This window comes from Empidonax traillii, unplaced genomic scaffold, assembly GCF_003031625.1.
Source record: "Empidonax traillii isolate 1590-97213 ecotype Southwest subspecies unplaced genomic scaffold, ASM303162v1 scaffold1037:size355049, whole genome shotgun sequence".
Taxonomy (NCBI): domain Eukaryota; kingdom Metazoa; phylum Chordata; class Aves; order Passeriformes; family Tyrannidae; genus Empidonax; species Empidonax traillii.
Window position 1 is genome coordinate 289127 of NW_020956230.1, and position 15474 is coordinate 304600.

Genomic DNA, 15474 nt, shown 5'->3' on the forward strand with positions numbered 1-15474 from the left:
CGAGCTGGATGAACCCCTGTGTTCACACCAGTCCTGGAGAGAAGCACAGAAAGGTCTGCCTGGAAGCACTGGGGGCAAGGCTGGCACTTCCAAAACCAGCTGCTGGTGAGGCTGCACAGGGCACAGGGATGCCAAGAGGAGCGAGGGCCTTTATTGCCACCAATTCCAGAATCCAGCGGTCCTGCTTGGCAGGAATGGAAAACAAAGCCACCACATGCTTTCCAGCAGCTCCAGCAGCTGCTCCTACCCATTGGGAATGCTGCTTTTATGGGAACATCTCGGCATTTATCTAAAAGGAGAGTGTGGAGCCTGTGCCAGGGAGCCTGCCTGCTCCACGGGGAGGGGAGCCACGGCTGCTCCCAGCTCAGCTGAGACAGGATGAGGAGGACAAGATGATGCCATCCTTGCAGGGAGCCACAGAGATACAGGGCAGGGGCACTGGGAAGAGCTCCTGCCACTCTTGCTGCCAGCTCCAGGGAAAGGGAGTTCTCCAGGTGAAGATTTCACTATGCCTCCACCTGATTTCCTCATCTCCAGCTTTCAGTCTTATCTCCAGGGGTTTTTTTCTTCCCCTCTCTCTGAAGTTCCCCAAGAGCAAAGCTGCTCCCAGAGGAACAGCTACCAGTGTCGAGCTAAGCTGGCAGCATCCCCAGGGATGTTTAAGGGGGATAAGGGAGAGGGATGAAAACCCCTGTGTGGTGCTTCCAAACCCCTCAGCAGCGACCAGCGCAGGGAAGAGGCCGCCAGTGCCTCCTGATGCAGCCCAGCATCCCAAAATCCCTGGATGCACCTATCCAGACCCAGCAGCACCCACTGGGACACTCAGCTGCCCCCCCAGCTCCAGTGATCCCAGTAAGGAACAAACATGGAACCACTACAGGAACCATCGACGACAGAGGCCCTTCCTCAAGTCCAACAACCACAAACACCAGGAAAATCCACCAGCACCACCAATTCCTTCCACTCCCTCTGCCCACATTTGTGCTTCCAGGCAAGTTTCAGTCAAGAAACACATCTCCAACCTCCCCCTGGCAAGGGACAATGTGGGACAGACAGACAGACAGACAGGCTCCAAGAGGCAAAGGAGCAGCGTCTTACCTGGCACTTTGGAATGTTGCAGATGCAGATTTTCCAACAGCCCCGAATCCAACTCCCACTGCCAGACCCTCTGAAACAGGATAAAAAAAACCAGTAAGGCCAAAGCCTACAACAGCCCTGAGACCACCCCTCCTCCTCCTGTGCTCCATCAGAGCCAGGACTGGTGTGAGCAGGAAGAGGATCCCAGGCCAGGTGGGTTCCCTGCTTGTTTTAATCCAGGTGCATTTAACCCCAGCTCAGTGCCACTGCCCAGGGTATTCCACACCAGGAATCCAGACCAGCTGTTTCTCAGGAAGCCAACAAGGAGAGAAAAGGGTTCTGGATTGATGAGTGCACCAAAGGGCAAAGGATCCCAATCCCCACCAGCTGAAATGGGATTTTAAAAAGGAGCAAAACAGCACAAAACATCAAATCTATGCAAAAAGGTTCAGACTCAGCAAACCTCTCTGCAGAACTGGTGCCATGGTGGATTCCAGAAGAACCAACCATCAGCTTCACCCATAAATCCCCCAGGAGCTGGGCTAAGGCGGGATCAGGCTCCCAGCAATGTCCCCTCCCTGCTTTCTGATCTCCCTGTGCCCCAACACGACCCAACACCTGCTGTGGCCAATCCCCAAAGCAAAGAAACCCAAACTCCACCAGTGTCACTGGAGCATTCCCTGTGTCCCAGAGGATGAGGTCTCAGATGAAGAGGATGTGTACGTGTGTGTGTGTTTGTGGTCTCTGAGTTTCCAGTTGCCTTGGAAACACACCATAAAAAGCAGCACTAACTTGGATCATCACAGATTTGCATCGAGTCCAGGCTGAGCACGAACTGAAACACTCGACAGCTCCTCAGAGCCTCGATCCAAGGCTTGTGCCAAGGCTCAGCGAGGACACAGGGAAAAACAGAGCAGCCAACAGCCCTACAAACAGGGTTACAGGGCAGGGAGATCCCACACTGCGCCTCAAATCCCACGCCTGGTGACAACTCCAGAGGGACCACGGCACGTGGAGCACACACAGGGCCTGGAGGGAGTCACACACTCCTGCAGAGTGCTCCCTGTGCCCCAAAATCCCCCCCCTGGGACACGGCTGAGCCCTGCAGGGAGGTGGGTGCCTATGGTGGTGGCTCTGGAGGGCTCTGCTCTGCCAGACTTTGGGAGGCAGATCATTCTGAAGTCACCTGATGGCTGTGTGCAGTTCAGCTCTGGGGATGCTCCACACAGATGGGGCTGGCACTGCTCTTCCCAAAGCAAAGCTTCCTTTTCAAGGTGTGACTTGTCCAGAGGGCAAGAGCCCTTTTTCACAACTCACACGCTGGTCTGGGTGATGACAAACCCAGCTCTGACCCGGGGCAAAAGCCACGACGACTTCCCCGCTGCAAAGTGGGGCTCCTGGAAGGAGAAACCCACGGCTAATGGAAGCACAAATCACGTCCACGGGGAGACAAATGACGGGGAATCGGGATCACAGATGGTGCGTGGTGAGCTGCGGGTTTGGAGGGGGAGCAGCAGCCCGGGGTGGAAGCTGCAGCACGGGGGAGACTCAGCAGCACAGGGAAGGAGGAGGAGGGACACAGCAGCCCCTGGCCATGGGCTGTTCCACGTCCCCACGACCCAGGAGAGGACACCAGAGCTGGGGCAGGGTGAGCAGCACCACCACCAATCGACCAAGGGGCAGCCCAGGGGAAACCACAGCCAAGCAGGTTTGGAGTCATGGGCAGCCCAGACACAGCAGGGACCCACAGCCACATCCCACCACCCTGGAAAAGCTCTGATTACATGCAGCAGATACTGTGTGATGCTCTCGGCCCGGCGCTCTGATTTGTTTCGAGCACTGAATTTCAAAAAGCCTGCCAAGATCCCACGATGACTTCGCTGCTTCCACGGAGCAGGTTCAGCCTCTTTCAAAGGTGCCAAACCTCAAAAGGCCTCTGTTCTGCAGGGAAATGAGCAGATTCACGAGGATCTACGTGGAAACCAAGCACAGAGAGCTCAGTGCCATGTCCCACAGGAAACCTTTCCATGGCAGAGAGGGTTTTTCCAAGGATTTCAGCAGCTGTCAGCCCCTCTTCCAACCAGTGACAGAGCTGGAGAGGCTCCACACACCCCTGTTTTCTGGAGAGCTCACATGGAGAAGGCACCAGGCTGGGGGTTCATTTGGCACCTCTTTGCAGAACAAAGACAGAAAAAAAAAAAATGACCAATTTCAGCCACTGTCAGGAAAATGCTTCTATTTAACCTAAACAAAGGGATTTTGCCTCTCTTGGGCTTCCTTGGCTTTGCGATTCAAGACACTTTGTCCTGATAAGGCATTACCCAGGGCTCAGACTAATCCTGAGCTAACTCGGGGATCAGCTCTGCACCTCTCAGCTCCTTACAAAGGCATTTTCCTTCCCTGCTTGTTTTCCAAGAAAAGGAAAAAAAAGCACAAAAAAACCTTCAAACGCTGAAGCTGAAAGCAATAACTGTGCTGGAGGGCGAGAGCATGATATCCACGGGTGTCCTTACACACCACAGCTCACACCCAACACCTGACAGGGGCAACACCTGCAAAGGGAAGGCCAGGGGTGGACATCACAGCAAGAAGAGGTCAGTGCTAAGGCAAAGAACACAGGGGAGCAGGGCAAAGTAGGGAACACCACGGAAAAATGGAGTTGGTGCAGAGGGAGGGACCACGGGAAGGGGAGCAGAGCAAAGCTCCGTGGGCACAGAGCCACGCCAGGGCACCTCAGGCAGGCAGAGGTGACCCAGTGTGACCTGACAGCTGCAGCACCGAGTGGAGCAGCCAAGGAGAGATTCCCAGAGCGCAAGGAAAGCTGGCAAAGAGCACGTCAGCCAAGGCAGCAAAGAGAGGGACACGCTGCTCCCAGAGCACCTTCACGCTTGGCCTGAGGTCCCCAGGTCCCCTGTGCTCATCCCCAGCACATGGAGGGCACTGGGATGTGTGGATCCTGCTGTCACAGCCTGGTTTTATTCCTACTTTAATTTCACTTCAGTGCCCCATCAGCAGAGCTGCAGAACAGCACAGGATGTTCTGTCTGGTTGAGCCAGGAGGACAGTGACGGTGTTCCCGCCTGCTCCAATCCACAGGAGCACAGGAATTGGTTGGGATGGGCTTTGGGATGAGGCCCAGCACTGATCCATCTGCTCCCCCTCATCATGGAAAGCTCTGTGTGCTCCCACTCCGTGGTGGGATGTTCCTGGGGAGGTGAAAGCACTGCAGCCCCGAGGGTTGGACGGGTGGGCTCCCGAGATGGAGCATCCCTGGGGAGCTCCAGGGGCGTGTCCTGCCTTGGGACTCGCCCAAAAAGTGCCAAGTGCTGCACTTTCCAGGGAGTTGTTCTCCTTGGCAGGGATGAGAGGGAGCTTTGCTCAGGCAGGAGGGAGGTGCTGCCATCGAGGCAGCCCATGGAAGGTGTGGGATGGTCCTGGGGCACCCGGATGCAGCTCTGTGTTGGCAGACTCAAACCAGCCCTGGCACCAAAGTCCTGGATGAGGATAATGTACAAAATCCACAAATAACTTCAAAAAGAAAAAATTTACCCAGGAGATCCTCCTACTTTGAAAGCTGCTTCACTTTCCCTGGTCTGGTTTTGCCCACTTCCCTGGCCTGAAATCACCTTCTGCTGCTGCCCTGAGCAGGGAAGGATGTTTCTTTGCTCTGCTGCTCTCCAATATGTATTTTCCAAGGATCAGTGGAGCAGCACCATGTCCATGCTCACACAGCTCACCCCAGCACTTCCACTGCAAGCTCCACACGAGCCTCGAGTTCAGAGATCAACTGGAGAGTTGACTCATTCCATCCCAAACCTCCCCCTTACGGCCCCAGCTGGGCAAGCTGCGAGAACAGGTGAAATTAAGCAGACTGCGATTTTAAATCCTATTCAGGGCAGCTTATGGAGCCAGGCAGGGATCAGAGCCTTCTGTTTGGATCAACAGCCAGGAGAACCCTGCGGCAAACCCCTGCTCCAGCCCCACGGGGCTCTCCGGGATCCCGCCCTTGCCAGCTCCCTTTCAGAGCATGGAATGAGCTTCACAGCCACTGTGGGAAGCCTCTTGTAATCCTCAGAACAGGCCTGTTCACAAAACCAAAATTAAAGCCCTTCAGATTCCCTGGAAATCCAAGCCATAAACAGGAGGCACCGCTCAGGGCCTCGATAAACTACAGCGGTGAGTAAATCAACCCCGGGGTTTATGTGACCCTCATCTGCCACAAAGACCGAGGAAACAGGCACTGGTTAGGAAAAAAATACCCTGCAGGAATGGCAAAACCAGGGATCCACTAAACCAAATCCTTTTTTCTCTCTCCAAATCACGCTGTCACCGCATCATAGGCAAGATTTCAGGGATAAAGAAAACAGCACCGCAGTTCCCTCACCTGGGATGGCGGCTGGAATGTGTGTTTTGCAGGCAGCAACACCACAAGGATCAGGGATCAGAGGGTTTAGGGGTGGTTCTTCCCCTTCTCCTGATGTACAAGCAGGTTAGGATGGCAGTGAGGGGAACACAGACCTGTTATCCCTCAGCTTCTCCCAAGCCTCCCACTCTCCAGGAGGATGTGCTTGGCAGGGTCCCAGCAGCACAACCCACCCATCACCCACCCAGGGGTGTCTCTGCCTGAAAAAATATCCTTGCAGGAAATTTGCCTAGAAACACCCTTGTGGGAAACTCCTCTGGGATGCAGCACGGCAGGGAAGGTGGAGGAGGATTCGTGGAGATGATAAAATGAGAAGCAAGTCACAAATCACACAGTCAAAATCTTGGGCTTGGAGGGAGGGCAAAAATTAGAGGAAAAGCAGGATTGATCAGAGCCTTCTATCTGCAAGGCAGCAGAGCTCTGCCTGTGGGGCCACGGGATTTCAGGGCAGGTGAGGGGAACACAGCTCTGTGCCTGCAGAGCTTGGGAAGAGACAGAAGGAATTACAGATTTCACAGCAGGAAATGCCTTTCTTTGTGAGGAAAGGACAGTGGGTGATGCTGAGACAACCCTTTTCATGAGCCAAGGAACACCCAAAGCGAGACAGGACCGTGGGTACCAGCACAGACCTGCTCATCCCAAAAGCATCCTCTGATTAAACAGAACCTGCTGGGCTCATCTGCCCCAGTCCTGCAGCACCTGCACATCCCTCAGTGCTGGGAACCCCCAGCCTGGCAGCACTGAGGGAGCTGGAGTGACAGTCCCTGCTCCTGTGAGGATTTATGGAGCTAATTCTCCTGGGTCAGCAAATGAACACGCTTCCTCCAGGAAGGTACTACAGATGCCAACGTGTCATCAATTATTCATCCTGCTCTTTGAAGAGCTGTTAAGTTCCTAGTGGGAAATTAATCTGGCTATAATGAGGTTTGTATTTCTCTAAGAATTTAAGCACATCCTCGTTGCCACTACTCAGAGTTTTTTCCCTCAGGACTGAATTCCAGTTCCCTCCAGGAGAGATCATTTTGCCATCACTGCACAGGAAGGCACAGAGTTTACCAGATTTCAGGGATTTTCGTGTTTCTACATCCCCACCATTAAAGAATGAGCAAGCAGGAGGTGAAAGTCATTTCAGAAAGACTTTTTTTTTTTTTTTTTCATTCCATGAGAATCACAGAATTGGTTTGGGTTGGGAAGGACCTTAAAGATCCTCTAATTTCCAATCCCCTGCCATGGGCCGGGACACCTTCCACTAGCCCAGGTTGTTCCAAGCCCTGTCCAGCCTGGCCTGGGTCACTGCACGTCTGGGACGGTGCAAACACAAAGCTGAGAGAAGGTGAAACACCTGAAAAGCTCCTGACATGCCCAGACAGCTCAGCTACAGATAAGAACTGATGGTGCAGCTTTGCCTCCAAGCTTTCCAGGGATTGGGCCCCATCAAGGCTGTGCAAGAGGTGACGAAAAGCAGGCAGGTGATGACAGGGTCAAACCAGCCATCACCTGGAAAAACAAACAGCTCCAATTGCCAGCTCAGCAGTGCTTGACAGCAGCACAGGCACACAGGAAAGCCAAAGGTGTTACAGAATGAAGTAATTCAGTGGGAAAAGTCCTCTGGGATCACTGTTAACCCAGCACTGCCAAGGCCCCCACTAAACCATGTCCCATGAGTGAAAGAGCCATTAAAAGAGGATTTTAAGTCCTAATGGGCTACCAAATGCCTGAGCCTGGGCTGTCTGTCCCAGGCAATTTCCCAGGAGCTTTGCCTGAGAAAAGCCTCCAGAAGTGGGTGCTCCCACCAGCAAACCCAGTGCAATCAGCACACTCAAGGGGGGGACCAGCCCGAGCTGCTCAGGGCAAACCCAGGAGGATGTGACACAACTGGGCAACCCATGACAAGAGATCCAGGGAAAAGCCAGCCCAAGGGAAGCCCGTGGCCTTGTGAGGGATTGTGGGCATTAAACCAAGTGGAATTTGGGAGGCAGGAGCAGATTCCTCTAATGCCTCCTCCTGGTTTACCCCACAGGAGCCAGACCATCTACATCCCAACCTGTTCCACTATTCTCCCCCTTTCAATCCATTGAGCTGCACCAGCTAAACAGGAGCTGACAAGGCACTTTACACCTGGTTTTAAAGAATTAAAGTCACTGCCCAACAGCCCAAACCTCCTTCATCATGGAAATGCTTCTCTGGAAGAAGAAAACCCTTTCCCGAATTAACAAACCAGAACTAATCTAGAAGCAGTGACTGACCTGGAAATGGGCTCTCCCTGACCCCACAGCACCTGAATCCATCACGGATATTTAATATTTCATTTCCAGCACGCAAATGGTTTCTCACCCCAGTGCTCACCGCTGTTCGGTGTGACAGACCTGCGAGATCTGATGGGGACAGGAAAGCAGTGGAGCTTCCAACATGCACATTTCAGCAGACTCTGATTCCAGCTAGTGAAAATCCTGTATTTAATTGGCTTTTGTCACCTTTGTGGCTGTTCCTGCTTATAAAACAGCGATCACCGACTGCAAACGATGCCGCAGAGATAAATGTGTGTTATCAGCTCTCTCCTGGCTGTCCAAGTGTCTGCCTCCAAATGAGTTTTTGACATATGAGCTGCTGTCAGAGGGGCATTGCAGACCCCTCGCTCTGCCCTCCTCTGACAGTGCCAGTGTGATGGGCTGAGACACCCCCCAGGCTGCAGAGGGAAACTTCCCACCCGTGCCCGTGTCGGGCGTGGAATTACCTTTACATCAGGCTGTCACTGCACCCAGACCCAGATCCTCAGCTTCCATCTGCCCAAGAGGAGCACAGGGAAGTCCTGAGGCAGCCAAGCCAGTGGCCATGGAGCCAAAGGCAGCCCAGAGCCCGAGAGCACCACCCACGGCTGGGGATGTCACCGGTACCCGCTGCCGGCATCTTGGCCTGGCCGCCTTCCCGCACTCCCCACCTCCCTGCACGGAAGCTTTGACGACTTGGAGCAAGTCATTTCCATCCTCCGAGGTGCTTAATAGATGAAAACGTCAAAATATGTGCTGATGAGGCACCAATTACCGGGAGGTTTAATGAAAGGTTGAGGCAACCTCTCGCAGAGCGCTCGGGCTCCTCCTGACCCCGCTGAGTCACTGCCGTGACGGCTGCATCCCACCTGACCTTCCCCCTCTCCCCTCAGCTGCTCGTGGAGCCATCACATCACATCACAGCACTGCCAGCAGCCCCAGCTCACCCCTGATCCATCCTCATCCCTCTGGAGATCAAGATGGAGATGCGATGGGCAGCACACGGAAGCCACATCCCAGATATCTTCTCCCGGGGGCAGAAAACACTGGGAAAAATTCCTGAGTGTTCAAATCTCTTTGAGCTGGTTCCAGGGCCAGCAGTCTCCTCTGCTCCCCTTAAGCTCCATGGAATTGCTGCCCCACATGCTTCCCACCAACACCTCCCCTTACCTGAATCTTCCTTTCACCCTCCTGGCTGGAATGAAAGCTGCAGGGAAACCTTTTCCTCTTTTTTCCTTACTAAAAAGAACACCTTTCAGTAGGAACCCGAGGTGCTCCAAGAGTACCCAGGAGTAGCCACTACTAGCCAGGCCACTGGCATAAGTGGCAGGGAAAGGAGGGATGCTGTAATTCCTGGAAGAGGCATCGCCCAGACGAGGCACAGATTAATTGGCACGGCTAAATGGTTCCCGTTCTCACGCTCTGCCGACCCCCAGTGGGCTCCCAAATGCTTATTAAAGTAACAACAATTGTAGAACAGTCTCAATTTCAATAGATCAACAGGAAAAAAAAAAAAAAATCATCCCAAATGAATGTTCCCAGCCTTTAATGGATCTCGGAGAATATTCATATAAATAATCACTTCTCTTTATAATTGAGATGCAATATCACACTCATTGCCCCAGCCTTCCCTTGGGAGGCTGAGAACACGGGAGAGCCTGTCCCAGGAGAATGAATCCAATCAATTTTTGCTAATGACAAAGTAACCAGCCTGGAAATCACCCCTCCCCTCCCAAAGAACACCAATCTGACAGCACAGCACGAAACCTCTGTGCTCCCACCACCACCCACAACCCCCTCCCTCCACAGCCTCCCTCCAGCAACAGGCAGGCTGCTCCCATCCTCAAACTCACCCTCAGCTTGGGGATCTGCTCCACCTCAGATGGGAGCAGCTCTTGGAACTGGTGGACAAGCTCTGTCTGAACCTTGTTGGCTGGTTCAGGGTTTAAAAGGCCGCAGCATCCAACATCCCAGCTCGGAACCACCGGCGGAACACGCTGAACCTGGACTCAACCCCTGCAGGGAGCTCCCCTGGGAGACATCAAACAGCCCCTGGGGCAGATACAGACCTCCCTGTGGAGCTCCCCCCCTCACCAGTGGGAAGATATCCTTTTGTTTTGGCCAGCTGAGAACACCAAGAAGCACTTTGCACACCTTCATCCTGCACCTTCACCAGCGCCCAGGAGCTGCTTTTGGCACAGGCCAGCCAAGGATGGGACTAAATCACTGCCCACCACTGGGCATGATCACAACAGGGGACTGAGCCAAGGGGTGACAGTGTTGGGATCCCCACCAACTGCCTCCCCCCCAGCTCAGGGATTCATTTCCCCTCCCAGTGCGAGCTGCTGGCACAAACCCATCAGCACAGCCAGCACCACAACTCCTGTCTGCTCCTCCCCAGACAGCCATAAAGCAGGAGACATAAACCACATTAAAACTGGGTAAAGCTGGAAGCAGCCATAAAGACAAGCCAGTGTCCAGGCAGCTCCCAAACAAATCCAGGCAGCAGTTGTCACTCCTGGGGCTGTCCCCAGCCAAATGCCACCGTGTAGAGAGTGGCAGGCAGGTCTCACACCCTCCATCCCCAGGGCACTCGGCTGAACCTGTCTCCTGCCCAGGAGAAGCTGCAAACGAGCGTGTTTGAAATCAATTTCACATTTCCCATCCCTTGGTAGAGCCTTCCCTTCCTTCCCCCATTCCACGGGATCAAACAGAGCAGCAGCTGTAGGGACAGAGAGCTGCCACGGGGATGGGCAGGAGGTGCCTGGCTTAAATCTGTCACCAGCACAGGAACTGCCCCTGGAAGTGAAGGACTCGGCCGTGCCTGATGCCAGAGCAGTGACAGGGGCACAGGCAGGGTGCAAATCCTGCCACCTCTGCTCCACACCAATCCCAGCTGCCCCTTCCCCTGGCCCTCACCCCAAGCATTGGCCAGAACATGGCCCACAAGTTTGGGGGCTAAATCTCTCCCTCCTGGGCAAGCAGAGAAGGAGGATCCCACAAAACCCCACCGCATGCCGGGCACGGTGCCAGTGCCAATCCAGGGTTCAGCCTCTTGCTGCCACCTCCAAGGGCAGTCCCGAAGGGAAAGAACCTGGACACTCCACCTGGGGGGAGTGCAGGAACCTTCCCGTCCCACTGCAGCTTCCCAGGAGTCTCACTCATCCTTCCCATAGCTGTCACCACTTAAAACGTTTCTCCTTCTAGCATTTTGTCCCTCCTGCACACAGTGACACCCCCTGTGCCCCCCTTCTCCTGCAGCACCTCCACCGCCACAGCCAGGATTTGTTCCGTATTTAGCTCACACACTCTGTCCTGCTCCTCACTTTGTTCCTTCTCATTAAAAATAAATAAATCCTTGCTTGTTAATGGGTTTCTGGCAGCGGGAACTGGAGACAAAGCCTCAGGTGGAGCCATGTGAGATTTAGGGGGCGAGCAGGGGACATCAGAGCCACCTCTCACCGTGACCCGGTGACTCCGTGCACGGCGCCACTGCCACGTTCCATCAGCCCCTTCCCAGACACCTCCGTTTAGTGGTGACACCTGAGGCAGAAACATCAGAGCAAACACGGAGGGGCTGGACTGCACACAGGAAAGTGAGATATTTTGCTGCAGGAAGGGAAGGCTGGAGCACAGAGGATGGCCCAGCTCTGTCACAGCTCCCAGGATGTGCCCCCAGCCTGTGCCAGGGTCTGGGGCCACCCTGCTCTGCCCAGCACCTCCCAAGGAAACAGGAAAACTCAGGTTTCCTTGGCAACGCTCGGGTGGCTGGAAGCATCACCTCGTGCCTGGCAGGAACCAGCCCTGCTGCCTTCCCAGGAGGATGCTCTGAGGGTGATGGAGGGATGGGGCACCACTGGAGTTGGGGGCATCCCAGCCAGGTCCCTGCTGTCAGCTGAGAGGATTTTGGGGATCAGAAACAATTCCCCATAGCCAGAGGAAAGCAAGGCAGGGCATGGACACAACCAACACCTGCAACCCCTTCCCCATCTCACTGCCACAGACAGTTGCAGAACACAGCCCTGGTCCTGCCCTCCATCCCTCCTGGAGCAGTGTGAGCATTAGGGGCTCCTACACCATCTCCATGCTAGGGGATCCCCCAAAATCCCACAGCAGGGCCATCCCTGCCTGCACACCCACAGCTGGGCTCGGAGCACAGCAGATCCCTCCAGGAGCTCCCCGGGCTCTGGCCCCACATCCCCCACCCTGCCAGGCTCTCCTCCCCCTCCTAAAACAAGCACAAAGAGAAAGGCTGTTCAGCTCACACCTCACTAATTGTTATTTGTGATACACCAGTAACATTTTAATTAATCTGAAGTCTTCAGCATAACAGCCACCCAAGGTACAAAGATAAACCAGAATAAACAGGGCTTGATTAAATACATAATTAATGTTCTACAAAACCCAGCATATATGAATATTAATTAGCAGGAAGAGTCTGCAGTTTGGCATCTCCTGTCATTATCAATTGGCATTCCCAGCTTTGGAGCAGATTACCCAACCTCTCCTTGCTGGCAGAGCCCATGGAACACAAACTGACTGTGGGAGCTTGGGCTGTGCGTTCCATTATCTCACCCCCACAATAACCTGCTGCCAGCCTGAAACCAAAGATAGAGGCACTGCCAAGACCAAAACCAGCTCATCCCTAAAATGGGATCAAAGTCAATAAAACAATCCTCTGCTGGCAACAGCAGGGGAGCCCGTTCCCCACCAGCACAGGAGGAGAATGGGGATGGGAAGCCGGTCCTTGAAGGGTTTTAATCACCAGACAGAGGGACTTCAGGTAGATTTGGGCTCACATGAGAGGATTCTGAGGAGCAAGAGCAGCTCCAGCCCATCAGAGGCATGTGGGCAGCTCAGTGAGCCGACAAGGTGAACGTGGACACCCCACCAGCTGCATCTCCCTCGCTGCAGCAACTGGAGCATTGCCAAGGGATGTGGAGTTTTAGGAAGCATTGTGAAGGTACAGGTAGGACAGAAAACCCTTGGGAACTACCTGGACAACCTCTGTGTGAGGGCACTGAGCTTACAGGGAAGCAGAGGTAACACCAGAGCTGTGTGCTTCTGCCAAAGGAAGCTGGAGAAGGAAAAGCTCTCGAGAGATCCCTCTGATGCCTTTGAGTACTTCTTCAAGTACTTACAAAGGATTATGTTCCTTTGAAGAGCTTATAAAAAAGATGGAGAGCGACTTTTTACACAGGCAGTTAGTGATAGCACAAGGAGGAACGATTTTAAACTGAAAGAAGGAGAATTTAGATGAAATGTTAGGAAGGAATTCTTCCCTGCGAGGGTGGGGAGGCCCTGGCACAGCCTGCCCAGAGCAGCTGGGGCTGCCCCATCCCTGCAAGTGTCCCAGGCCAGGTGAGACAGTGGCAGGTGTCCTTGCCCATGGCAGGGGGTGGAACTGGACGAGCTTTAAGGTCCCTTCCAACCCAAGCCATTCCATGACTGATGAGCACAGCGTGGTTTTCCCGTGGCAGGAGCATCCCCAACATCCCAGCTCGGCACCTCCCGCCTCCCCCAGCACAGGCACTGCCGAGGTGTCATTACACTGCAGGAGTCTGTGCTAATTATAGCAGCCTTTCCTCTGGCAGGGCTGCTAATTGAGGGAGAGCATTACAGTGTTTCCAAACCCTGCTCCACATCAGGGGCCGCGGCGGATCCCAGAAGCGCCGCCAGTGCTTTTCCTGGGAAAGCAGAAGGAATTCAGAGAAAGCTGAGCCCCAAATCGCTGCCCAGTGAAGCTGGACCAGCACCTGCTTCGTGCCAGAAAGAACAGAGAGCTGGGGAAGAGCAGGGCTGGCCAAGAGCTCCTGACTCAATCACAGTCTGAGTTACGTACTGGGGTGCAATCAGTGCTGGCACCCCCCGCCTGCAGGAAGGGCTCCAGAGCACGAGGGCAGGCGTGGGATCACATCCAACCTCTGCCACTTCAAACCTCTGGCTGCCTTTGGGCTCGTCCCCACTGAAAGGAGGAGGTTGGTCAAGGCTCTGCCATTGGTGAGTGGCCCCACTGGGCACAAACAGGCACCGTCACCCACCCAGCACCACTGTGGGGCTGCTGAAAAGGCAGGAAAAGAGCAGGAGGGGGACTTGGGGGACAAGGATTGGTAAGAACAGACCCCCCCCCACTGAACTGAGCATCCAGGCAGCAGCTCACACACCTCTCTGGGTATTAAGCTTTAATATTGTGACCTTTAAGATGCAAGAGAGAATTTCAAACCGTCTGTCACCATCCCAAGGTGGCTTTGTGCTCTTGCAGGAGCAATGAAAGGGCAGACCAGCATCTCTGTGGCAGCCAGGGCCATGTCACCATTAACCTCCCCCTGCTTTGTTCCCTCCTCTACAGAACTTTCTCTCTTTGCTGGTGGCAGACAGGAATCCCCAGCCCCAGCAGCCAGATGACACCTGGCTCTTCACCCTGGCTCCCAGACACATCATCGTTCGAGGGATGAAATCCAATTACAGTTTGCTCAGTACAAACGTCTTCCTTTTCCTTTTGTGTGTGAGTAATTTAAAGCTCCCTCCTTGCCCTGTCTGCCAGGGGATCTGCCTCCCCCAGCCACATACGGAGCTGGACCACAGCATCAGTTATCCACCCATAATTAATACAGAATAAAGGGATGGGAAGGGACAAATGTTTTGCTGCTGCTGACGACAAACTGAAGCAGGTTAATGCACAGAAACAGCCTGTGCTGGTGATGCACAGGCAGATCCCCCAAAAAAGCTGCAGCAAAGCTTCCTTATCGGGATAAGGAAACCCTGGCCAGCTGGATGCCCTGAGGGTGGGGCCAGGAGCACCCAAGGGTGCTGTGAGTCAGTAAGCAGCTGGAAGGAAGCAATTCCTGCCCCAAGCCCAGCGGGCAGCTCTCGGTGCTGAAGGATCGAACACCTACGCGCAGCTGAGAGCTCACCGAGGGTTCACCTCGACTGCTTCGGTGCCAGGGTGCCCTTGCAGGGCAGAAACACAGGACGTGTGGTCACAGCCCCGTAACACAGCCTTCCCACCCGGGCACACCACCCAGAGGTGGAATTTCAGCCGGATGTCCTGGCACTGGGTCAGAGTGACACTCTCAGAATCACAAAGCACGGGGTGACAGCGCCAGGCAGCTCCTCCCGCCCCGGCTCCGATGGATGGAGCGAGCCCTGAGCCCAGAGCTCCCCCACTGACAACATCCAGCCCCTCGCCAACAAGGAAAGCACGGCTCTTCCCAAGGCACTCAGCCCTTTTCCCCACATTTACAGATCAAAGTTATGCAGAAAAGCTTTTCCCTATTCCCCCTGCGCCCACCCCAATCCCAGCTCCAACCTGAGCCAGGCAGAGCCAGCAGAGAAGGGGGAAAGGAAAGGGGAGGGGAAGGAGAAGAGGAAGAGGAGGAGGGAGGGAGAGGAGAGGAGACCAGGAAAGAATCACTGGAAAAGGTTGCCTTATATTACTTTCAACATCCTCAAGAATTGCAGAGCAGAGGAACATCCTCAGCTGTTACAAAGTGATCTCATCAGCCTTTTATCGCATCTTCCTGGGATACAAAGCCCAGCCCGGCAGGACACAGCCCTCCAAGACTCGGGGCTCTGCAATTTTCCAGCTATTGTCCAAATCCCTCCCCTGAAGAAGAAAATAAACCCCAATTGTACATTCTCCTGCAGAGACACTGTGCTACACAATGCATCTCTTGCTGGTTCACAGACCAGAAGAGAAACTAAAAGA

General features: G+C 54.2%; 1 protein-coding gene across 3 annotated transcripts in view; it reads right to left on the bottom strand.

Annotated features, from left to right (window-relative positions):
- The window catches only part of SLC39A11 (solute carrier family 39 member 11), a 72797-nt gene that overhangs the window by 16710 nt on the left and 40613 nt on the right, over positions 1–15474 (bottom strand). For all 3 annotated transcript variants that reach the window (XM_027904309.1, XM_027904310.1, XM_027904308.1), the window contains exon 7: positions 1099–1168. In XM_027904309.1, the coding sequence (XP_027760110.1) occupies positions 1099–1168 (70 nt within the window). The remainder of the gene's footprint in view (positions 1–1098; positions 1169–15474) is intronic.